The 25566-nt window shown below is 34.9% G+C and overlaps 2 protein-coding genes across 6 annotated transcripts; one reads left to right on the plus strand and one right to left on the minus strand.

Moving 5' to 3' along the window:
* The first annotated feature begins 374 nt into the window (after nucleotides 1–374).
* LOC116195788 (axial regulator YABBY 5) lies at nucleotides 375–7334 on the plus strand. 2 transcript variants are annotated; one of them, XM_031525134.1, is made up of 7 exons: nucleotides 375–872; nucleotides 2226–2387; nucleotides 4870–4984; nucleotides 5555–5603; nucleotides 5903–5978; nucleotides 6233–6301; nucleotides 7151–7334. In XM_031525134.1, the coding sequence occupies exons 1-7, from the start codon at nucleotides 792–794 to the stop codon at nucleotides 7196–7198; spliced, it is 600 nt and encodes a 199-aa protein (XP_031380994.1). In that variant the 5' UTR covers nucleotides 375–791; the 3' UTR covers nucleotides 7199–7334. The 2 variants fall into 2 exon arrangements, with proteins under 2 accessions (XP_031380994.1, XP_031380995.1); XM_031525135.1 differs by having other exon boundaries at nucleotides 380–872; nucleotides 2226–2375.
* Nucleotides 7335–11593: 4259 nt separating this feature from the next.
* Nucleotides 11594–17168, minus strand: LOC116195787 (nuclear pore complex protein NUP1). Of its 4 annotated transcripts, XM_031525132.1 has the most exons (9): nucleotides 16758–17168; nucleotides 15762–15823; nucleotides 15178–15344; nucleotides 14663–14900; nucleotides 13852–14157; nucleotides 13663–13749; nucleotides 13395–13489; nucleotides 12866–13313; nucleotides 11594–12315 (listed from the first exon to the last, which is right to left on the minus strand). In XM_031525132.1, the coding sequence occupies exons 1-9, from the start codon at nucleotides 17056–17058 to the stop codon at nucleotides 11875–11877; spliced, it is 2145 nt and encodes a 714-aa protein (XP_031380992.1). In that variant the 5' UTR covers nucleotides 17059–17168; the 3' UTR covers nucleotides 11594–11874. The 4 variants fall into 4 exon arrangements, with proteins under 4 accessions (XP_031380992.1, XP_031380990.1, XP_031380989.1 ...); XM_031525130.1 differs by having other exon boundaries at nucleotides 12866–13489; nucleotides 16764–17168; XM_031525129.1 differs by having other exon boundaries at nucleotides 12866–13489; nucleotides 16758–17167.
* Nucleotides 17169–25566: the final 8398 nt, after the last annotated feature.

A 25566-nucleotide genomic window follows, 5' to 3' on the forward strand; every position in this document is an offset into this window, starting at 1 on the left:
TAAAATAATATAAGAAATGTTTACAAAAATTATTAATAGATAAAGCAAATTGACAATTCTAACCCAATTAACTATAACCCTATTAAATATTTATGGGAGTCAATTTTACTTTTATATATATATATATATATATATATATGGATTAATTTGGTTCTCTTGATCCATGTAACAATGGATATATAATTTTCTTTTTCTAGAAGGACATATAATGTATTAGTTAGCTAGCTATGTTTTACTGCCAATGTAGATATATATATATATATATACACGTAGAGAGGGAACGAAAGTAGTTTGAGGAATACAGCGTACCTCTTCAAAAGTGCAAAGCTTTTATTCTTCTAGATAGTGGAGTAGACTGGACTGCGGGGTAGGGGAGACAGAGAGAGAGAGAGAGAGAGAGAGAGAGAGAGAGAGAGAGAGGAAAAGCTGTGTGTGTGTTTTGTGTGGGGTTTGCCATCAACTTGCAAACAAGTTAGATTAGCTAGCAGTAGCATAGCAGGCCTGTCACAGATAGCCTCCCGACCCCCACTCTCTCTTCTTCTCCTTTATTTTTCCAGCTCTCTCCTATATATTCATCGTCTCCTCTCTTCTTCTACCTTATTATTATAAATTGATCTCCCCTCCCCCCCCGGGTCCCTGTCTTTCTTACTCATCAGCATTTATTTAGTTTCATATACATAAATATATAGACATCCTTCTTGTTGCGCCTGGTTATTTGCTCATCATCAGCTTGTCAGATTTGATCGTTCACAGTCATCGTCGATCGATCACGGTTCACAAATTAAGGAGACATGTCAAGCTGCGTGGACATCGCCGCAACCCCTGACCAGCTGTGCTACATCCCTTGCAACTTTTGCCATATAGTGCTTGCGGTATGAACAGACACCCCAACTCCCCATATATAGATACAGCGATATATATATATATATATATATTAATTGCATCTCTCGTTTTCCTTTTTCTTCCTTTTTTTTTTTAAAAAAATTAAATACTGCGATCTGCTCTACTTTTTCCAGTTCTTTTTTTTTTCTGCAATAATTAGAACAAAGCAGCGGCAGCTGCATGCTGCGGGGCTGCTGCTCTGATCACATACGTATAATTTCGTTTAATTGATCGTTTGCTGTGTGTCTCTCTCCTCCTCGAAGCCTCAATTAGTTGTTGCACAGGACATAAAAACTTTTCTTTATTTTTTTTTCTAGGGCTTGGAGGAAAAAGCTGATGAGTGCCCTAATTTCACTTAAATTAACTTCTTCTATCTCAATTACTATAATTTATTGTAATTATTTATTTATTTTTACTTCCTCTAGGAATTTTCTGGCTTCCTGAAATTAGAAGAGAAGAGACGAGACATGTCTCCATCGTCAGATTTTCTTCTTCTTTTCATTTTCAGTGAAATTAGAAATTAAAAGTCGCAATAGCACCTGATGAAGAGCTGTTGATAGACCCCTTAGCTATAGGCTTTGGGCTACTAAATATATATAGCATTCTCGATCTAGCCCTATCAATGTATGTGTGGCTCTTTCCCTCTCTCTCTTCTCTCTTCTCTCTCTTTCTCTCTCTCTTACAAAAGGAAGACCGATCTCTCAGGGTCAGAAATGGTTTTTGTCTATTAGGAGTTTGATATTTTAGTAATTAAAAAAGTTGAATGCTAGAAAATAGAAAATGGAGAAAAGAAAATGTAGGAAGCCCTATAAGCTTATCTACAGAAATACATATGTGGGCATGTACATGCAGCTGCTGCTAAGAGCGAGGACTATGTGGATGTGCATATATATATATGTGTGTGTGTGTGTGTGTGTGTGGAGCACACTCACACTTTAGGTTTCCATTCGTTGACCCGGCCTTCTTAATTTGTCTTGACAAACCTAAGACGTATGTATTTCCTCAATCGAAATTTTATATATAATTTGGATCAAGCTAATTGGGCCCCGAATGGGTTGTCCCTTCCATCAATCTCTGAACGGGGTTAATATCTTGAACTGTAGGAAAAAAAAAAAATGGGAGGATCACATATGCAGATCTGACCCCAGCACATTGGGAAAAAAATATCACAAATCTTTTGTTTTGTTTTTGTTTTTTTCTTTCCCCGTCTTGTGTGTTATATATTGTATTATATTATAGTATATTGTAAGATGATTGTTTTTTGGTCCCCTCTCAATCCTGCAACATCTAAGAGTTAAGATTATTAATTAATTAATTATAATTGGGATTGCAAAACTACACAGGTGAGTGTCCCATGCAGCAGCTTGCTTGACGTAGTCACTATAAGATGCGGGCACTGTGCTAACCTGTGGTCTGTAAACATGGCCGCCGCCTACCACTCTTCTTCTTCTTCTTCGTCTTCTTCTTCCTGGCCCGATCTGCATCATCACCAGGTACAATACAAGGTCCTCCCTACAATCATCTAGCTATATGTATATATATCTGAGCTCTGACCTCTCTAATTGATTCCCTTAATTTTTTTTTCTCCTTAATTGGTTGACTTTCTGTTCTTATGTACTGTCTTTTTTTTGTATGTTTTGGGTGGTGGGAGCTACATTCTTATTATTAATTTCTTAACGAAATAAGGGTTAATTTCAAGAAAAAGCATGTACTTCACTCTCTTTCCTAAATCTAGTAAAAAATAATAGGTGTTAGAAATTTAAGTACGTACTTTGAGAATTGTTTTGTCTATGGCCAATTTTTAACTTTTGTTATCATTCCGTCAGAAATTTACATTTTTAATTAAAACAAGAAAGTAATTTTAGAAAATACAAAATTAAGAAAAAAAAAAAAAAAAGATGCAGAGGAAGAGAGGGATCTAAGGACTTCTCGGCAACGAGGAGTCTGAAGCCTTTCGTTTTCAGAAAGGGAGAAGGGAAGAAATTCCCGGTGGCAAGAGGTTTGAAGCCGGTTTTTCTTATCCAAGCGAGGTTGCCGGTGCTCTCTAAGGTTGCGGCATGTGACCTCTTCTGAGCAGTGTTAGCTGGCCCCGAACCCCCAACTATTGAGAATTTCCATTTTTTCTTCGTGAGAAAGGAGAGATAGAGGAGGCAATTTTTTGTGGTGGGAGGCTCGACGATGGCACTGACGTACTCGCCTTGGCAGCGGTGGTCGGCCTGTGCACCTAAAACTTAGTCATAAACAAAACAATTGTTAAAATATAAGCCCAAACTTATGACATCCTTCGTTTTTTAGTATATTTAAAAAGAGATTGAAATATTTATATATATTAATTAATTAATCCATGAAATAATAATGATAGGTTTGTAACGTGGTATGGTAGCCCTTAAAAGGCTAAGGATAGGTGGGGTATAATATTTTAGGGCGAACCGCATCTTTCGAGGAAAGCCAAGTGTACATATGTAGATGTATGTATCAAGCTATATAGAAATTGTTAAGGAAAAAAGAGAGAGAGACTATGTAGAAATTAAATAAATAAATGACGATTCTTATTATTGTTGTAATTTTATTTGAAATAAATTTATTTTGGGGGCATATCCCCAAACCCAATTCAGTCGATACTAGACAGAAGTAGTTAAATTGGAATAGAGGCCCCCCTGAGACAGCCGCCGCTAAACCTCAGCCAGCTATTGGTCTAGCTAGGCCGTGCTTATACAATACAATATGATATATACTTTTATCCAAAACTTATATATTATATACAATATATAGTTGGTAAAAAGTGCATATATATGTATATGATGATCAGATGTTGTCTTTGTCTCGGCTAGAGTTGAGACCCCATCAACACAAATTAATGGTTTTTCCTAATTCTCTTTATCCTTTGATTTGATTTGACTGAAATCATGCATTGAGATCTTTACGGAGGGCCTGAGCTATATGGTACACATACACACATATATATATATGGTTTAGTTTCTTTTCGGGCAGCTGCGCCTGCTTCTCTATCCTCTGTCCTGTACCTTTTTTTTTTTTGGTTGAACTGTCCTCTATCTTGAAAACGCATCTGAGAGTGAGAGAGAGAGAGAGAGGGGAACATATATTTGTGGGGGTAGACGAGACGAGACGAGACGAGGGATGATCAGAGAGGGGGAGGGAGAGGGACAGAAGAAGAGAGGGCGGATGGAAATGAAATGAAGATCCCAAAGAAAGGAACAAAGGAACAAAACAAGGAGGGGGCTGACTGTGTGGGGTGGGGGGGTTGGCTGTACAGTGTACTGTTTGTGGGCAGGAAAGGAAACAAAACAGCAACTGTCCAATCATCTATCTCTCTGGGTTTTATGTTATGGAGTGCGCCATCCATCTATAGATAATATATTATAAAATCACCGCACCCGGCCCAAATCAATAGTTTTCTTCTGAGATGAGGATGATGATGATGGTGAGATGATTTCTTGCCCCGTGACAGCCACCATTCCATGACTGCTCTCTGCTCTGCTCTGCTCTCTGTTATGCTTCCCCTCCCCTCCCCCGGCTAGCTCATATCACTTCAATGCCAGCTTCTTCTCTCTCTCTCTCTCTCTCTCTCATACACACCCAGAGGTGCAATAAAAATAAAACTTACATATAATAATATATATTGAGACTAACACATACATTCATATATATATATATATATATATTAGCAATGTCTAGGTCTGGCAGGTAGCAAAAGAAGAAAAAGGAAATTCTGACGAAGGCAAGAACGTTTGTTAGCTGATCGGTATCAGCTATATGTGTGTGTGTGTCTTTGTGTTGTCTGTTGGCTTTGTCTCAACTGAACTGAATGTTAATAATGTACTCTCTCTTGATGCTCTCTTAATTAATTAATTTCCTAATATTGCAATAATTAATCGATCATGTTGTTTCAGAATAGTTATTTATGAGTTACGTACACATTTTCCGTAACAAAAATTGTTGATTTCTCTACTGCTCATCATGATCTAGATTCCCAAACAAGATTACAGGATTGACAGTGCTTCCTCATCGAAAAGCAAGAACAAGGTTGCAGCAGTCCGAGCACCACCACCAAAACTTAATGAGGAGAGGGTTGTCAATCGACGTACGTGAGGCTCATTGTATATTCTATATTTATTACTTCGTTTTAATTAACTTGAAACATTATATAATATCTCCTCTTTCTGTTTTAGTCAAGACAAAAAAATTATTATTTAGTGTGACTATTGAAATATATATATTCATATTTTCATCCTATTAACAGCACTATTTATTTATAATAACATATGGCGTTAAATTATTTAGCTTCCACGAATGTGGGGCCAATAATATTAATTAATCTGCACGCATGCATGCAATTAATTGTGGATATTAACCAACGAGATTATATTGTATTGTAATATATATATATATATATATATATATTGGGCTATTTAATTAGATCAGATCATTCAATTAGTAATATATCATCTATATATCTAGCTATCTATATATATGGATCATTTTAATTTTGTCATGAAGTGAATGATTATTATAAATAATTTTGATTGATTATATAAGTCAAATGCTTGTCGATGTAGTAATATATGCATGAGCATTATTGTTAATTAATATATTTGGTCAGTATTATTATATAAATTATAATGATGACGAGTTGTTACTTTCGTGAATGCAGCTCCCGAGAAGAGGCAGCGAGTGCCTTCAGCTTATAACCAGTTCATAAAGTAATTGAGACTGACACAGTCGTCGTAACCCTTCCTTCTTCTCACGCTATCACTATATATCACTGCCTATGCTTATTAGCTTAGCTAAGGCTGCGCTGCTCAATAAACTGCATATGCATTGCATTGCGCCCTTTCTTTAATTACCTCTCTCGTTTTCTTCTCTTAGAAAATGTTATTTAAAGGAAAAAAAGAAAAAAAATATTATTAGGCTTTTCAATTTATATATAAATTTATATTCTAGTCATCAATTATTAATTAAATAAATATGTATGTTTTCGCTGCCTGCGTCCCATGCACAGGGAGGAGATTCAGAGGATAAAGGCCAATAACCCAGACATAAGTCACCGGGAAGCGTTTAGTACAGCTGCCAAAAATGTGAGTCTATATATATAATACATATAATATACTTGTATATATATATATATATATATGAAATATAATATATATGTATTTATATGCGTGTGAAAGTTGATTTTTTTTCAGCTGTATATAGAGTACTACACGACTGGATTAATTACTCCACCTATATATATATATATATATATATATATATTTCAATTTTCTACTTTAATTTGTACCGCTGGCCCATAATCGATCTAGTGATTTATCTATTACCATTACTTTGACAGTGGGCGCACTTTCCTCACATCCATTTCGGCCTGATGCTACAGACCAACAATCAGCCTCAGCTGGAATCTGTAAGTTATAATCCATATATATAAAATATTCACCAATAAATCAATGACCTCGATATATTTTACTTATGGCAATTGGCATATGCATGTATGCATATATGGTTTACCCCTCGCGATTATATATTGATCTTTGTAATACATGTATAATACATCATATATAATTTCTAATATGTTTAAAATGTATATTATATATATATATATATATATATATATATATATATACAAAACATGCACCCTGAAATTTTATGTTATAAATCGAATATGCGGGAGCATTGAATGGGTGTGCATCTTTGATGTAAATTTCCTTTTTGCCGTATTTTACAATGTTAGTAAATTATATGGATTTTAAATGAGTTTAACTTAAACATTTAGTAAAATATTTTAAGTGCAATATGCCAGCGATTTTGATGATTACACCATAGGATTTCTCAATTTGGGAGGTTAATTTGGTTTTTCTAATTTAATCAATCTAAAAATCCTTCTAATTCAAAGTCTTACTGATCATGGCATGAATTATAATTTACGCAATATTTAAGGACTATTTAATAAATGCGAGTGTTAAGTGGATTAGTAGTGTCATGGCATGAATTATAATTTACGCAATATTTAAGGACTATTTAATAAATGCGAGTGTTAAGTGGATTAGTAGTGTCATGGCATGAATTATAATTTACATAATATTTGAGGGCTATTTAATAAATGCATGTGTCAAGCGGATCATTAGACACTACTTAGGAGAGTTTAGCATTTTTTATTTCTTCTTATATATTGTCAATTAACATTCATGCGTTTTGTTTATGTGAATTTCCTCCAAGTTTCTAATAATATAATTTTACATAACTTTGGTTGCAGAGCGCTGAGAAGCATGTGATGATGCCGAGGGCTGCATTGCATAAATGAGAGCCAATTAATTTCTTAATTTGGGACAAACCAAGCTTTGTCATTCATCGAGATATGTGTGAAGATAATTATAATTATTCCCACCATACCATACATATCAGTTATACAATTCCTATATATTCTATGTGTTGTGTCCCGCCTTGGAAGCGTTTTCTACGATTCTTAAGCTCTAGTTATTTTGTGTCTCAAGTTGTCATTATTGTAATTAATCAATCTTTGGGTCATGCTTCTTTCTCTAGTTATTTTTTTTCGGTTACAATAGGAGGCTCATGGCCTACTACAAGGAAATTGAAAGGAAATCTAAATAAATGGGCATGGGTAGTCACACTGATGAGAATCAAACCCGAAACTTTTAGATTATCAGGTGAGGGTATTAGCCACTGCATTACACCCCCTTTCTCTTTCTCTAGCTATTCTATATCTAGCTAATTTAGTGTAAGCCTACTTTTTTAAGTGATGACGAATGTATATGTATCCTTAAGTGGTTTCTGTTCTTATTCAAATTGTTCTCTCTCTTTATTCCCCTTAATTAATAAGTATTTCATAATTATTTCTTTTGTAATTTATATTATCATGAATATATATATATATATATGAACGGTATCGATCAATGAACAGAAGAAGGAACCAACCATATATAATAGCAATTGCTCCTAAAGAGACAGTAGTATATATATACTAGAGTTCGTACCCATGCTAGGCGGGGTAATACACGCACTTACATTTACACGTACTTCTAGAATTTTAGTTTTTTTTTCCCCAAAGTTAATGACATAAAAAAATTACTTGAGAAATATTCATTTTAAATAAGTGCTTGTACTACACGTGATATTAATCATATTCAATTTTTATCAACGTGATACAATTTTTTTCGGTGTGAACCCCGGTATTCGGAAGCCCAATTGAGCCTCTATTAATCTAGTTAAGCCTGGCCGGCCCACTAAGGGATAAAGTTCTCACAGCGTGGATTTTTTGCATTCACAATGACTCAAACTCGAGATATTTCTTAAGAGAATAAGCTCCGAATCGCTTAAACCAACACACGTTAGTGATATAATTTTCAATATTTTTTAAGCTTCAACTAATCCAACAAAAGGAAAGGAAAGAAAATGCAAAAGAAAAGAAGTAATGTGGAGGGGAGTGAATAAATAAATAGAGAAATAAATAGATGGGGAGAAAATAAGAAAGCGGGAAAGAGGTAGTTGGTATTTATTGTTTGAATTTATTTTTCTAACCTTAATTTAATGATCCTTAATTATTAATTAAATAATAAACAAAAAGGACATTTTGGTGAGGAATAGGTCTTGATGCAGGGCATAAAGCGCCAACTTGGAACGAAGAGGTTCCGGGTTCAATTGTCACCTGTTGAGCTAATTATGTGCCTATTTATCTTTCTTTATTTCATATATCTTTGTATTAAATCTATTAGTCTCTCATATAACTGAAAAAAAAGAAAATATTTTGACGAATAAAAGTGAAACAAACTAATTTTATCTTCCTTTATAATAGTAGAGAAATAGACAAGGAAAGAGATAGAAATGACCCGAAGTCGCCCAACTCAGTATAATGAGAAAACTAGCTGAGCATATATGTGTGTGTGTGTGTGTGTCTGTGTGTGAGTGTATACACAATCTAATTAAGAGAAGCCACTCTTCGCATGCATGCATGTGCAAATCAGTATAATGAGAAAACTAGCCAAGCATATATATATGTGTGTGTGTATGTATACACAATCTAATTAAGAGAAGCCACTCTTCGCATGCATGCGTGCATGCATTTTCTCTCATTTTTTTAAGAGAGAGAGAGAGAGAGAGAGAGAGAGAGAGAGAGAGAATCCTAATTGAGATGAGAGAATAACGACAACTAGCCAGCTGATGATGAGCTCTCCATGAAGTTTTCTGATATCTAATCTATGAATTAACTAATATGGAGTAAACTTTTCTCGGCTGACGTTTGTGTGTGTGTGTGTGTGTGTATAGCACTAGGTTTTTAAGTAATTGAAATTTAAACAAGCACGGTGGTCAACATTTTTTTTTATGGTATTAAATAAAGAGTTTGGTGATTTGCAACTGATGATATTCATCAACAGTTAGCTAGTTAATTTGAATGACGTATAAATAGAGTATTATGACGACATGAGATATCATAGAGATGTGCAGATGAGTTGCTGGTCGGTCAGTCATCGAACATATATTTATGGTTGGCTATATCTTCCTTGGTGTTCATGTGCTCTTATTGCCAAGTAGCGCTAGCTTTTTTTTTTTTTTTACATATTCCCATATATATCTAGCTAGTGAATCTTTGACAGCGAAAAACATCTGTAGAGCGCTATACTAGTCTATGTCTTGCGTGATTTATGAGCAAACCACAGCCCGACAAGATTCGTCCCCAATTCTTGGGAATCAAAATACTGCATGGAATGTAGCTTTGTCTGCAGAAGCATCAATTGAATTAGATATTTATCGACTGAAACTGATCATAGATATTAATTAAAAGTCCTTTCGTTTGTTTGATTATCGACGTTGAAGAAGCATATATTGCTGCATATAGAGAGGACGACAAGATTCTTTTTTAGTACAAGCCCAGTATCGTCATGTCGTCCGAACTGAATAGGGTTCCCTGCCTCCCTCCCTTTTGAAGGTTTTCCATTATTCAACTTCCTTTATTCTTGTTGTCCTCACGAAAGCATCTTCTTCATATTTATTTATGATCATCAGTTTGCTATTTTCTTTTTTTTTTTTTTGCGGCCCCCCTCCCCCTGTGAGCAATACGACCAAATTTCAAGTGGCTCCAATAATCTTTTGTTTGTTCCTCGTTCTTCTTTTCTTTTCTTTTCTTTTCTTTTCTTTTACTTAATCAATGTTTTGTAATTTAAGTCTCATGCTCACAAATTTCACAAGAGAACTTAGAAATATAGAATTAAATATATTAATTACCCTAGGTTTAGGTTACTCTGCCCCCTCTTTCTATCCTCTATATATGTATACATATAAATTGTAGTATTCAAAAACAGCAAATCTGACTTCTCTGAAGTTGATACAATCGTTAAAAAGTTGCTCCCTTGTCACTTCCTTAAGAAGGATATGAACATTGATCTATTTTTTATTTATTTTTTTAAATAATTTTATTCTGGGTGGGCTGGTATGTGAAAGAGGAATCGAGTAGGATCTGTCTCTATCCAATCATATATAGGCAGCACTTTTGCTAAACAATGGCCTTTTTTTTTTTTTTTGGGAATGCTTTAAGAAAAAAAAAAAGTAAATATGGACCACGCGACATTTGTTATGCCTGGCCAGCAAAGCAAGCATCCAACCTCAGTATACATCAAAAGATCCTCCAGAGGAAGGAAGGGGTTTGAAAGCACCAGTATTGATTATATTGATAAAAGGGAAAGGTCGATTAATTTATTCATCAAGTCCAATGCATTAATTCAAAATTAATGTCGAGTATTGTGAATGGAGAAAATCTTAATTGATTGGGAGAGTTTTACTCTTTATTGGGTCGACCCAACTCAATTGTGGACCATGCATGCATATCAGACTCTCTACGTATAAATATATACGCAAGAAATTAAGAAGAGAGATGTGGACAGCTTTGGAGTTGGACTAATGCTTCTGGATTGGGTGTACAATAAATAGAGTAGAAGATGCATGTATGGTATTTGCAAGTGAATTATTTGTATTATATTATCGGAGAAATTACTTAACATCATGTAATTTACTTAATTGCATTTTATACGTAATTAATTGAGTTATAAATAAATCATTTAAAATTATGTATATATATATATATAGTAGGTGCATTTTAAGTACATATATATATATATATATATGCATTGTAGAATAATCAAATGCTTATGCTTTTGCTGCTTATGCTTCTGACAAAAAGGAATCTAAAATGTCAAATTCATTCGATGTTTGTTAAAATTAATGCATGCATTTCATTTCTCTGTCTCTCTGTCTCTCTCTCTTTCTATAGGGAGGGGAGAGGAAGTAGGAATGTTATGATGCTGCTTCCAGTCTAGTCTGGTTCTGGTTTTTTTTTTGATAGGTCTGGTTACTTTACAATTTCACACGCACCATTTCCCCTTAGAACCGGACCGGACCCCATCAGAGAGAAAGAGAGAGATCCAATCGACGGAATGGGTCTCTAGCTATGCTATGCGGGACCTTTAGGACACATGGGCCCCAGGGTGGGTGTGCACATGTATTTATGTACGAGTCCCAACAAGAACGGACGGTATCATTGATTAGCCCTTTGGTTGGTTTAATATATACATATATATATATATATATATATGTAAACATGTATGTACATCTGATATCTAATATCATGTCATGTTCTTTCTGGCTGGTTGTCCACATGCAAATGCATTCTAACCGGTCAGATTTATTATTGGGCGCATGATATTTATTGCTATTGACTTTCCAAAGAGTAAATTCTGCAGCATTTTCTTATTTTGTAACAGCCAAGAGGGATCCGAGCACGACACATTCCGATCCCTCTAACCCCACGGAAATCTCTATAACGTCTCCTCTCGGTCTCGAGTCTCTTCTCCCTAGGGAGAGAAAAAAAAAAAAAAGACATTATAGACCTAACCCTGTGAAGAATTGCAGCCTTTCTACAAGAAATATGTGAGTTCTATCCTCTCTCTATTGTGAAAGAAAAACTCAGCATTAGCAGCAGACACCATCTCTCGCTATTGATGCAAATGACATCCTCCTCTCCCCTGACCCAAAGGAGAATTTTAGATCCGCTGCATCCACAGGAACTGAACTGCTGCTTGTAGAAGGGAACGAAAACACGAGAGCTGGAGAGGACCTATTTGACGAGCCGAAAGTATAGGAGGGAATGGATTCTTCTTCTTTTTGCAGGGGGTGGCTGTTGGTCAAACGAGGAGGCAGTGTGAGGGATGGAGTCGGTGGCTCAGGAAATTGGGCTGGAGATGCAGAGACTGGGAACTCAAATCCAGAGCTGCTTCCCGAAGAGAAAGCGGCCCTGACAGGATTCTCAATGGAGATTGCTGGCAATCCCGCTTTTGCTGCAGATAGTGGAGGCTGCTTCACTGCATCTCGAAGTTGAGACTCTATAGCAGTGGGAGCAGCTAACTCCGAGACCTGCCAAACATGACAGAAAGAAGAGCAGAATTAATTCAAACTACTAGTTCAACCACAAAATAAAAAATAAAAATAATGATAATAATAATAATAATAATAATATAATTATTTTAAAAAAAAAGGAAAGGGGGGGGGGGGGGGGGGGGGGGGGGGGGGGGGGGGGCGCATCGTCTACCAGATTGAGTAATCGTTGCCAGCTTATTGGTATAGACAATAGGGCCCATATCAGTGGCAGTAAAATTTGGACCACGAGAGTATAATGAACTGCATCTAGTTTAAAGTAAAAGATTGCTCCAAGTGGCACAGACAACTTGTGATGAGTAACAAATAGGAAAACTTAAATGAATTAATTTCAATGGCTAAAAAGAAAAAAGAAAGACTCTGGAATCTCAGATACCAACAGTAAAGTCATAATGGCAGCGTGAACTCAAACATTTAAAGCTAGAAAACATAGTAAAAGTTATCCCAGACTCGCACAAATCCAGATAGATGTCAAGAGTGCAGGGTAATAAAAAGTATAGTATGTAAATGTAGAATACAACAAAAGTACCTCATTTGCACTCTCTGCATTGGCGCCATTTGCCGGACTAGAACTACGTAGATTTGCATCAAAAACAGAAGTCTTTCTTCCCACAGCATCAGCTATTCTGATGGTGCTCCTTTCAGGTGGTAATTTGAATGATGTTCCTCTAGATTCATGTAGATGAGCAGCATCAGCACCTGCCCATTTCTCCACCTTCTCATGAGATATTGCGGCATCCCCCACCAAAATGGCATCAGAGAAGATTGTTTTCTTCCAAGAATTGGCCAGCTTCAACTCAGCAGACTTCTCTTTGGGAGTAGGAAAGTTTCTGTCAAGATGCTCAAGTATCTTCCTAGCCATCTGACTAGAATGTCTTGGAACAGTTGGTACTCCAATCTCAAGACTTTGTGGTCTATCATCTGCCCATTGAGGTTTTGCAGAGCTACTTGATCCTCCAACATACACCATTTTCTTTCTGTAGGCAGGCAAAGGGTCCAAAGGTGAGTTGCTGTCTTCCCTCTGAGAGGGACTGGCTAAAGGAGGTAAGTTGACAAACTTTTGAGGAGTGCCTAAGGTTAACTTGTGTCTGGGCCGACGAATGGGTCCCACAGATCCATAGCCAACATCTACTATATTGCTTCTTGATCTTGCCTGCATCTCATTCACACCTCAAATGATTACACAAATTCCAACTTCAACGTGGAAGAGCATTACGAAATCCTAGTACATTTATGGAGCTAAGAATTTTTCTTGTTCTTTTATTTGGGACAGAGATAAAAGTTATTTATATATCTAAAATAAAGGGAATATACATTAATCAGCACCTGTCGATTTAACGCTGTCTGCGATTGCTTTAGCAAAGGTGACTCGGTTTCGAGAGAGTTACTGCCATCATCACCAATATGAATCGGCTGAAAACATTCAAACAGTGAAAAATCATCCCATTTGCCTGACGCATGAAGATATTACTAAATAAATTCCAGCCGTAAAAAATGATTATGTTTCTCACATACCTTAGACTTGGACATTGAATGTACAGTTCTAGAATAGGGGGTTCTGCGGAAATCATGAAGCCCGTATCTGCTTCTTTGAGTCTGTGGGGTCATATATCTATCAGGCACTGTGGCACCAGGCCAGCGGATGGATGAGTTATGTGAGGGTAATGCAATAAAAGGCTTTGATGAGTGTCCATCCAAATCAACCAATGCTCTATCATCTCCGGTTGCTGTAGCCACTGCACTAGATCCAATTTCTGACATTCGATTACCCATGTATGCTCTAGCGATATCAACTGGTGATGCACCAATTTCATTTCGCACCTGCAGATTATGAAAATATTTTCAGTGAAAGCAGTGGTAACAATGCCCGATTCTCAATTATGAGAAGTTTACTACTATTAACAGTGGCAAAATATCTGCACTCATTATTATGTAAGACCTTCCAGCAAAGTGAGCAGTCTGTCTCAATCAAATATAATTTCACAGCTAGAAGCATCGGTATGGCTGCAAAACTTCTAACTCTCTCTCTCTCTCGGGTGGGGGGCTCCCAAAAAAAAAAGCGTTCTTACTACTCTTTCTACTTTAAGTATCCACCTTCCCCAATTTAAGGGCGTCACAGTAACTAACAAAGGCCAACCGTAGAAGTGTTACTTATTAGACTATGAAAATTTAAATGAGAGCAGGGTAGTCATAAAATTTCAAAAGTTTAGGGTAGCTCACTGCAGAAATGGAAGGGGCTGATAAAAGGAACAGGCAGATATTCAGAAAGGAACCCCAAGTGTAGGAGTGAAAAGGCAAAATTATTAGTAGAATTGGCTCAGCTTACATTTGCCTTGGAAAGTGGGGTCAGAATTTCCCCAGATACTCTGTTCCAAGCCTCTTGCTTTTCCCCTTTCAATCCGCTTGCAAATTCTGGTGCTGTTGCATGCCCTTGAACTTTTCCTCTAATATCTGTAGCTGGTTGTTTATCTCTTCCCTCATCTGTACGTCGATCGACAGTCTTGGAATGCAGGATTTCCAAGAGACGATCAACTTCATCGCTATAATTCAAAGAAAACACCGCTCTAACAGTGACATTAAAGACAAATCTAGATGCTTTCAGATTCCATATTCAAGCACAAGAGTGACTATTCAGAAAAGGGAATAACGAACAGTAGGTAACATGTGCAATTAAACCAAAAACTAAGAAAAGGTGAAAAACACGAGACCAAACTTTTATGCATAAAGCAACAAAACCTGCACAGACAATAAACCACGTACTCTATGCACATAAGCTTCCAAATAGATCAAAGGAACATCATTCGTGGTAAAAAGCCAGACGTTGAAAGTGGTTCACATTACCTTGAAAACATTTTCCCTTTGATCAGCTGCTCAATTTCCGAAAGCCCACCAGTGTTTGGCAGGGCTATGTTTTTGCCTTCCCCTTTGGCATCAAGGAGGCCACCACTTCTGGGTCCATCTTCAACACTTTCAGCATTTGCTGATTGAGTTACTTTGGTTAAGGCCAGCTACAAGAAATAAGAAACAAAATTAACTCCAACAGTGGATGCAAATAAAAAATACACAATGACAAAAGCACAAACAGAATCCTTCTTTCAAATGCTTAATACCACATACATAACTATCAAAGATACTCTTTTTTTTTTTTTTTGGCTGTGGTAAACTGGATTGAACTGTTAAGGTGATTTTGTTCATTTTAAATAACCTAAAGTTATGCTTGAATTCTTGGGCCATTTTTTAGTTATCAGACAACCAAAAAGTCACAGCGAGCACCAATCACAAAATACTTACAGAGGTTGATAGTTCACACACTGGAAAGAAAGTATCTATAAAGAATACTCAACTAAATCAAATGCGTTTGTGGCTAATCTATCATTTCTGAAACTCAGAAACCCTAAAACTCAACATGATCGTCAAGACCTTACATCTGAATTCCCTTTGTCGATTCCGTCTTCATCTTCATGCTCAGCCTCACCCTGCAGCTCGTCTATTGTAGAATGACATATTAGATGCAGCCCACGAAAATCGAATAGCTCAACTCAGTTGTTAAGCATATCAGGGTAACGGCTCCTCTGCAGTTTGCCCCTGTACACTGACAATATCACAAGCGGAGCGCAGAAAGACAAACTGCAGAGGAGGTTTTCTCTACATAACTTCAGATTTCAAAAGAAACCAAAAGAAAAGGATAGAGTAAAAATAAAGAGCTTTCACAGACATAGATAGTTATATGATCTACGGCCAAATTCAGAAAATTGAAATTGGCAAGCAGTTCCTTTTTTTCTTATAGTAGGTGCCAATAGATGAGTGAGGTATTTAACAACACTGACAAAATTCAAATTCAAATTCAAAACCTGCTAATGACAAAACCCGAAGGTCCTGACAGTACAAGGGCAAACCCTTCACATCCTACTAGTATGACTTGAACCCCAAAAACAATTCTTTGTCTCTATATACTTTCAATTATCTAAGAAGAAATCAGCAATTTCACTGCTTTCAGAATAGAACCTAACAAACAGGAGACCTGCAGGACCCCAACTTCAATTAAAGATCACGCAAGAAAGATTCAGTAATAATGCATAGCAAAAAGCGCTTTTTTGTTTTTGTTTTTTTCTCTTTTCCTTGCTGAGAAGGAGTCGATGCTCGAGTCAATCAACTAAGGCAAGCTCCAAGGATCAGTCGAAGAAGATATAATTGAATTCTCAGGATTCAACGGTGAAATTTTCCATATAAGATTACTAAAGTAGCTCTGAATTAGTATACTTCCACCATGAACTTGCTAGAAGGATGGAACTTTAAAACCCTAACCAGCAAATACAGAGAAAAGTGAAAGCTTTCGGACATTCGCGCACGATTTTGGACACGTATAAACTCGCGTGCAGCTACTCATGAGTAGAGACAAGAGAGGGAGAGATAGGACTGACCATGACCTTCGTCGGAGGAGGAAGAAGCAGGGGATTTAATTGTGGGTGATCTGGAGAAGAGAGAAGGGAGAAGACGGGTGGCGCCGGCGCCAATCAGGCGGCAGGCCGGATCCACGAGCTTGGAAAGCCAGCCTCCGCCACCCCGGACGGCGAGGGGAGTCTGGTGGGACTGGTTAAGTGGCGGGCGGGCGTAGGGAGTAGTCCGAGGCTTCCCGTTGGGGTGCTTCCTTATCTTTCCTCCGGCGCCTCTGCTGGACTCCGGTTGCTCCGGCGGCGCCGTTTCTCCATTGCCATTGTCCATCTCCCTCTACAAACTTCTCTTCGACAGCGGCAGATACGGAGATAGAGAGAGCTGCTTTGGGGCCGTTCGCGTCTCCCTCTGTGGGACCGAGCGCTTCCCAGAACGATCCTGCGTCTGCTATCTGCTAATTAATTAATTTGGTTTTCGTTTTCCCCTAATTATTATTTAATAATTTTTTTTACAAAACTAAATCTAGGTATAGTTTTGTCTATTTATATCGATCTAATATTATTATCTATATACTTCTAAACTATCTAAACTATCAATATATTTTATATCTTATCTTACACTTCTTATACTATTATTGAAGCGATAATTAAATTTAATAACTACCTCCTAATTTATAAGATGGTTAAAGAGTCCAAAATATCTTTTATTATATATAAAATATAAAAGTCGAGACACAAAATGTGAGAGCTCCATTTAATAATCCTTAGATCATGATAAAATTTTCTTAATTGCTCAAATCGCTCTATTTAATAATTATTAACTCCACGTGGATTGATATTTCATTTTTAGTTAAATGAACTTATACAATATACATAAATTGTTTTTTATGACATAGAATTAGGAAAGCAACATATAAAAATACAATTGGTTTTGATTGATAAAAAACATAACAAAGGCTATATATTCTATTAAATAGACACTTAAAATATTACAAACTATGAGCAAGAGTCGAAGAAGAGAAAATCATGTTAAAAAGCAAATATTTCTTTAATATTATAAAAATGCAAATAACAGGTATGCTAAAAGATAATAGTCATGGAGTATATATTTTTATATATATGCGAAGAGTGATAGATGTTGAGTAAGGATTAAGGTGTTGGAAAAGCTATATTGAATTGAAAATAATGCGTAAGATGAATTTTCAAATCTTTTATTTATAGGATGCTGGAACATTGAATCTGGAAAAGATCACATATCTCGAAGGGTTATAATCAAGAAAACTTCTCGATATTCTATATACATTGAATGCAAAAAATGTCTTCTCAGTATTCTACACACATAGATTAGAGACAATGTACTTATGAAATATTAATGTAAAAATGGACAAAATGCCACAAATCTTTGATTTATAATAAAATTCTTCGAGTAGTCAAAAGAACGACCAGTCATGAACTGACGGTTTCCTAATAGAGCTCTCACAACATCGATGCTCAACTTTAGGAGGTTGAAACATTGAATTTGAAAAAAAATCACATATTTCAAATGGTTTTATTCACTAATTGAGAAAAATTATCGATATCCTACATACATTGAATGCAGAAAATGGCTTCTTGGTATTCTACATACGTAAATTATAGACAATGTACTTATGAAAATATTAATGTAAAGAATGAACGAATACCACGAATCTTTGATTTATATTAAATTATTTGAGTAGCCAAAAGGACGATCAACCATGAGCTTAGAGTTTACTAATGGAGCTCTCACAACATCGATGCTCAGGTTTTATATATTATAATAGACTTTATTGATGTTATATTTGAATGTTAAAAATTTATCTAGATTATTTGCATACAATAATATATAAAATAAATTATTTTTTAAAAAATAAAAGTTTCATCGATAATTGAAAAGACTTAATTGAAATATGCTTCATATTCAATGTGTTAAATTCTCTATAAGTACCCGATAAATTCATTTTATCCATCGTTTTTTTATTCGCTATGGTTTTTTCCTAAGCACTTATACATATGACAAGATTACAGTTTCTCTATAAGCATATTGCTCACTTTATATGTCAAGAGTACGTGTTTGTTTATTGTGATCATAGTTTTACTTATGCGATTGTCTTTTTTATATATATACTAGAATCCAACCAGCGCGATCTAGCGAGTCGAGAAAAATATTTTTGTCAATTTCTTAATTAACATAGTAATTTGTGTAATAATCAATATAGAGTATAACTAAAACTAATTATGAAACTATAAAACTATTTATGCGTAAATATTATGAGCAATCAATTGATAGATAATGATCTAGTTTGTCTATACAAGGTTGTACTAATTAATACTTTATCCAGTATAAAAGCTAATATTTCTTCGTAATTTAAATTTTCAATATTTCTAATTTATAAAACTATGATCACAATATAATAAGTCTTAAGTTGCCACCAATTTTAAGTGGATGAAAATTATTTGCAGCATAGGGGTTCGAAAATTAATTGAAAGTATCTCACAGTCACAATCAAATTATTGCTCGAGTGAAAATTACTCTCAATCAATAGGCTAGCGTAACCTTGCATTTAAGCGAAATAATTTGGACATCTTTAATGTCAAAGAAGAAAAGAAACAACTTAAATTGGTTATTCATTAGAATAGGCGTTTTACCAACGTGGGTTGGTTTTGATAATTTGACGTTTATTCTCCTTAAGCAAGTCGGGTTCGAGTCTTACGAGTGGAGAAAATCCACGATTGAGAGGGTTAGATCCCTTAATAAACCAATCTTACTCAAACTTAGATTAGTTGGATTCGTTGAACTCCGGATACCAAATGGTGAACACCACAAAGAAAAAGAAAAAGCATTACATAACTAATAAGTAAAAATTAAAAAATTAAAAAAATATAATTTTTCAAAATTATAAATAAAACAAAGGAGTAGGATGGGAAAAGCCACCTTACTCATCGCCCCATTGCATTATGGGACCAGTAATCACTAAAAAGGCATAATGCTTCGACCTAACGATTAGATTGTTTAGCATAACACTTTGACCAAATTACATGGAATCTTATTGGGGTCAAATTTGAAATCATTAAGAGGACGTAAAGCGTCGACCTAATGATCGGATTTTTTCTAACTCATTAACGGATTACGTAGAACTTTATTTGTGTTGGCTTTTGGAAACACTAAAAGAGCATCATGTATCGACCCAACGATCAGATTACGTGGTACCAATAACGTGCCGATCGAATTACTTGATATCGATAACGTGTCGACCAAATTACATTGCACTTTATTCGAATTGTATTTGAAAACACTAAAACTGGAGAAAATTTAAAAAATAAAATTACAAGAAAACAGAATTTAAAAAAAAAAAAGAGGCAAGTGGGGACCCCCGCTGGCGACGGACCAACTTTCATTTCTTTATGTAATCTTCTTTATTTTCATTTATAAGTCACATGTGTTGATTATTTATTTTATAAAAAATAAAAAATTACCACGCAACGAGCGAGAATCAACTAGTTATTAAATAAAAGAGAGAGGACTTGATTTCCAGCCTCACCTTCACCTTCCCAAATTGTCTTATGTAATATGCTTTGATAAGATAAGAGCCATTAATTTTAAATTAAAATGATAAATTCATCAAAAAATTGCGCACTACATTTCCCACTCATTTTATTTTCCCTCATTTTCCCATTTCCTCCTATTTTTCCTCTGTCTTTTCTTTTGGCTTCGCAACTCCATTTTTTTTATTTTCTTTTCAAGAACATAATAAAAAGAAAAAATTTTGATATAGTTCATAAATGCAATCCTAATTCTCGGAGAATCTATTTCAATTTTTTTTGTGAAATTTTTTTTATTAATTTAACTAGTGATTTTCGTACATATCATAAATGTACATTTATTTACATAATAATTTTTACAATCTTATCAAGTATATCTAAAAAGAAAAAAACCATAGCACACATAAAAAGGGTCACATATACAATAAAGACTAATCTATATTCATTTATAAGTCACATGTGTTAATTATCTATTTTGTAAAAAAAAAGATAAAAAAGTTACCACGTAATACATGAAGATCACCTAGTTAATATATATATATATATAAGAGGACTTGACTTCTATTGCGATGAATCTAATAATGATAGCACACAAGTATACGTATCTCAAGTAATATAGAATAAGTACGAGTATCGTTCACACAAGGATTGATCCAAGCTACCACTAGGTACTAAGATTAAAATAGTCGGCTTCTATTCAGATAATCGATTTTCGAGAGATTTAACTAAAACTAAATTAAAGCATGAATTAATAAAAATGATAAATATAATGGTGATAAGTACCTAGAGCATTCAACATCCCCTAGGGTTAAACCTAATTCGATAACTTACTTCACTTGCTATTGACTAATTGATCCTATTGTTGACCGAGGATTTTCTATCTTCTTGCACGTCTTCCGATAGCTACGAGAACGTATCTCCATGTATCAAATCGACTACACTATTCTTAGACAAAATCGACTAGTGAGGACCCATTAAGATCGAACCCTAGTTGGCTACCTAAGGTTATTCCTAATACTCTCGCAAATTAATCTCGTTTTTCAACTTGAGTTAATCTTAGGTTATTCTACCCCGAGCCTAAACTTAGAGTTCGTTTTCCAAGTTCATCTAAGTTGCTAGAACAATCTAATTGGTGGCTAAACAATCAAATAGCATTAAGAAAGGAAAAGAATAAACATGATCAATCAATTAACAACAAGAAAGCAAGATCACAAATTAAGAATAAACCCTAGGTTCCATTGAAGCACTAGGAAATGAAAGTAGCTCATAGTAATGGAGTTCAACAACCAAGAAATTAAAGAAGACATGTTAAAACAAAGATAAAACAAAAGAAAAGTTGAAGACAAATGGATGGTCTTTGGTTCAGGTCGTCTCCAGTCTTCAAGTTTGTCTCTCATCGTTCTTCCACGTTCTCCTTCTTCTCCCTCAATGTCGACTCACTTCTTACATTCAGTCAAGTTCTAAATAAATAGGAGAGGGCTCCTAAAAATCCTCTAGAAGTCTAAGATTCTACTTACCGAAAAATAAGAGTTCAACTTTTTAATTTGAATCAAAAGAAACTGCAATAAAATATCTTCTTCAAATGTTGATTCTCAATCTCTTCCTATCCTATCTTCCCTCAATGTCGACTCATTTCTTACATTCAACCAAGTTCTAAATAAATAGGAGAGACCTCCTAAAAATCCTCTAGAAGTCTAAGATTCTGCTACCCAAAAATAAGAGTTCGACTTCCTAATTTGAATCAAAATAGACTGCAACAAAATATCTTCTTCAAATGTTGACTCTCAATCTCTTCCATCCTATCTTCCATTCTATCTTCCATTCTAAGAAAGTCTTCAGCTCGTTAAATTGCCCAAAACAGCCCAAAGAAGCACAATATTCACTGAGTAGCTTGATTAACAAAGTGTGATGCAACACAGTCATAGTATGCTTAGGCAAAATTGTATAGAGTTAAATTGATCAAATTAGATCTTCTGTGCTAATGTACGATTGAAAGCGTGCTTAGGCACCATCCAACTGAAGCTAAATCTCATCTTACATGATTATTCCAAAGCCCCCATCACGATCATTGGACCTCTCCATGCTTCCAAAGTTATCCCCAAAAAAAATATACTCGAGATCAATAGAGAGAAATAATGGAAAACTCAGAAAACCAACTCAAAATGATTCAAAAGTAAATAAACCTGTCAAGGCCGAACTCAAACTAAAACTAAACAAAAACTACCTAAAACAAGACAAACTCTAAATCCTAGCAACCCATTCTAAATCAAAATGTGATCTTTAAAATCTATTTTCACCAAATTAACTTCCAATCTCACTTTCGCCTTCTCAAATTTTCTTATGAAATATGCTTTAATAAGGGTCATTAACTTTAAATTAAAATGATAAATTTATCTAAAATTGTACACTACATTTTCCACTCATTTTATTTTCTCTCATTTGCCCACTTTCTCCTATTTTTCCTATCTCTTCTCTTTTGGCCGCTCGACTCCATTTTCTTATTTTATTTTCTTTTCTTGAACATAATAAAATGAAAAATTTTGATATAGTTCGTAAATACAACCCTAAGGTTCGGAGAATCAATTTCAATTTTTTTTGCAATATAATTTCAATTAATTTAACTAGTGATTTCCGTGCATCACGTACATGTACATTTATTTATATAATAATTTTTACCATCTTAGCAAGTATATACCTAAAAAGAAAAGAAAAATCATACTGCACATAAAGAGGGTCACATATACAATTTACACTAATTTATGTTGCATTAAATAATAAATTAGTATCTTAGAAGTATTAACCAAGAAAGAAGTGATTACGGTCCCGTATTGGATCTATGGGGAGAGTTGAAAACTTTTTCTTACTCTCAGGTGATTATTTTCCATTAATCATATACATATCCATTTTTAACTTTTCTTATATTACATATTTTCTTTTTTCATTTTCATAACAAGGAGTCTTTGGGGGGTGTCATCTGAATTTTTCCACGTTCTGTGAAATCATGCCTAACAAGCCCGTGGGATAGGTATGTCAGGTGACACAAGCTGTGTAGATTGCCAAATAGAGTTGTATTCTTCTATATGATTTTAGGAAGTGCTCTATACATATTTTTCTTTTTTTGCTTGGCATTCTATACATATTTTTCGTCATTACCTTTATACTATTCGTATATTTTTTATTATTTATTTAAGAATTATCTTTTCATTTCGTTTGTATAATTAACTAGAGGAGAATGCACCCACACTACGTGCAGAAACATAAAAAGTAATACATTAATATATTAAAATAATAGTATAATTTACAAATTTCCTATAACACTTTTCTTTGTATAACAATTCCCAACATACCATAATAGTTTTCTTTTTATTGAAGACATCAAATAAATATTTCAATATTCTAACAAATATCAGTTGACCAAAGTGACTTAATGAAATAAAAAAGGTCTTTCTAATTATTAAATATAAAATTTCAACAAGGCATAAAGAGAGATATAAATATTAGCTTTTATATAATGCATTTTATATTAATTAATGTACCTTGTAAGAAATCTAAAATCTTATTAACAATTAAGAGGTCATTATGATTGTAATTCTAAATTACTATATAGAGGTTACATATTATATTGAGCATTAGATAAGTTACGATTTCAATAATATTGGACCGAAAAGTTTCAGTCCCTCGGCACAGCGTGGGCACTTTGCCTAGTATATATCAAAAGACGGACAATTATATATACAATGAAATATCATATTTTAGCTTGAGTTATAATTTTATAAATCGACATTATTTTTTAAACTGTACGTAGTGCGGGATTACCTCTAATACCATTCTTTATAAGCTTGTTAATCATAATCATGAAAACCTCTGAAATTATATTTTCAAATTGGATATATATATATATATATATATATATTCCTGGATAAAATGGTGAGTAGCAAACCAACGTTGATTGGTTCAAGCGATTTATAGATTGTTCCACTTAAATAAAGGTCTTAAGTTCGAGTCTTGTGAATAGAAAAAATTCACGCTGGGAGAACTTAACCGCTTAGTGGGCCAACCCAGCTCAATTGAATTAGTCGGGGTTTAATTGAGCTTCCGAATACCAAGGTTTACAAAAAAAAACGTGTAGCAGCAATAATGACCTTGCCGCCCCTTTTACGCAATATTCAAACTCTCGTGTTCAATCGCGAAGTACTGAACAACTAGCACAAGCACTAGTTCCATCAATGTAGAACCACCAAAGACCTAGTATAATTTACAGAAGTTGATATCCTCAAAGTTCAAGCAAAAAAGTACATTTTTAGTAAATATTTTGACACAAATGTATAGAGGGAATTTGAACTTAAAACTTTAATATTACCAATCACTTGGGAGTAAGTTTAGAATACTAGACCACCCCTTTGGTTGTAAATCCAAAGTTAATGTTTTTTTTCGCTGAATAAAATAATTTATTAATAAGCGGTAGTGTTTACATCGATTCTTAGACTAATGTCAGGATATCCCTGAAAAGTGCACAGAGAGAAAAAATTTGACATCAAGCCGAAATGACCCAAGTCATGAGATAGGGAGTTATCCGTCTTAGGAATCCATGAACATAATCAATCCGAAAAGAGTTTAAGAGAATTACATATATCCGAAACTAAGCTCCTAATCTCCCACGGAGAGTTTTGTGGCTGCAAAATAGCGTCAATTAGTAGCAAGGGTCACAGCGAAGCCATATATTCTTTAATCCTCTTTCAGCAACTATGTTTATAGCAAGGAGTATTGCTCCAGCTTCTGCTTGGAAGGGTTTGTCCTCATGCGACACTTGGAACCATGATAGTTCTGGTGGGCTATTTGGGTGGTGTAGTACTCCCGAAAGGCATGATCTGCTACTATTCCAAGATGCATCAGTACTGATGACGTTATAGTCTTGTCCTGTTGGCTCTCTCGTTGCTTCGAGTTGCAGTGACCGCTTGCGAGAGATTCCCTAATGTTGAGAATTGTTGCGTTCCCTCATGTTGTGTTCTCTGAAGGACCTTTGGATACTTTTGATAGTCTCGTGTAGGTTAGCTGATTTTCCTGCAAACAAAACATCATTACGTGAGTTTCACAGTTGGTAAAGAGTAATAGCCGCATATAATTCAAAGTTAATGTTAATATTTCAATGAAGATAGACAACTTTTAGAAGCTCTCTATTGATGATGATATGTAGCTTATAGTGGGGGCCCCTATGATCTGAAGCTATGCCTGATGGCATGTGATAGAGCCAGTCCAATGAGACTTGAGTTGACTTTTA

Source organism: Punica granatum, chromosome 2 (assembly GCF_007655135.1).
Source record: "Punica granatum isolate Tunisia-2019 chromosome 2, ASM765513v2, whole genome shotgun sequence".
NCBI classification, from domain to species: Eukaryota; Viridiplantae; Streptophyta; class Magnoliopsida; order Myrtales; family Lythraceae; genus Punica; species Punica granatum.

Coding starts and splice junctions, on each gene's coding strand:
- LOC116195788 (XM_031525134.1), top strand. CDS start 792: ATGTCAAGCTGCGTGGACATCGCCGCAACCCCTGACCAGCTGTGCTAC. Junction 873..2,225: donor TTTGCCATATAGTGCTTGCG/GTATGAACAGAC, acceptor AAAACTACACAG/GTGAGTGTCCCATGCAGCAG. Junction 2,388..4,869: donor ATCACCAGGTACAATACAAG/GTCCTCCCTACA, acceptor ATCATGATCTAG/ATTCCCAAACAAGATTACAG.
- LOC116195787 (XM_031525129.1), bottom strand. CDS start 17,058: ATGGACAATGGCAATGGAGAAACGGCGCCGCCGGAGCAACCGGAGTCC. Junction 13,750..13,851: donor ATTCAATGTCCAAGTCTAAG/GTATGTGAGAAA, acceptor GAATGTTTTCAG/CCGATTCATATTGGTGATGA. Junction 12,316..12,865: donor ATGCAGAGAGTGCAAATGAG/GTACTTTTGTTG, acceptor CATGTTTGGCAG/GTCTCGGAGTTAGCTGCTCC.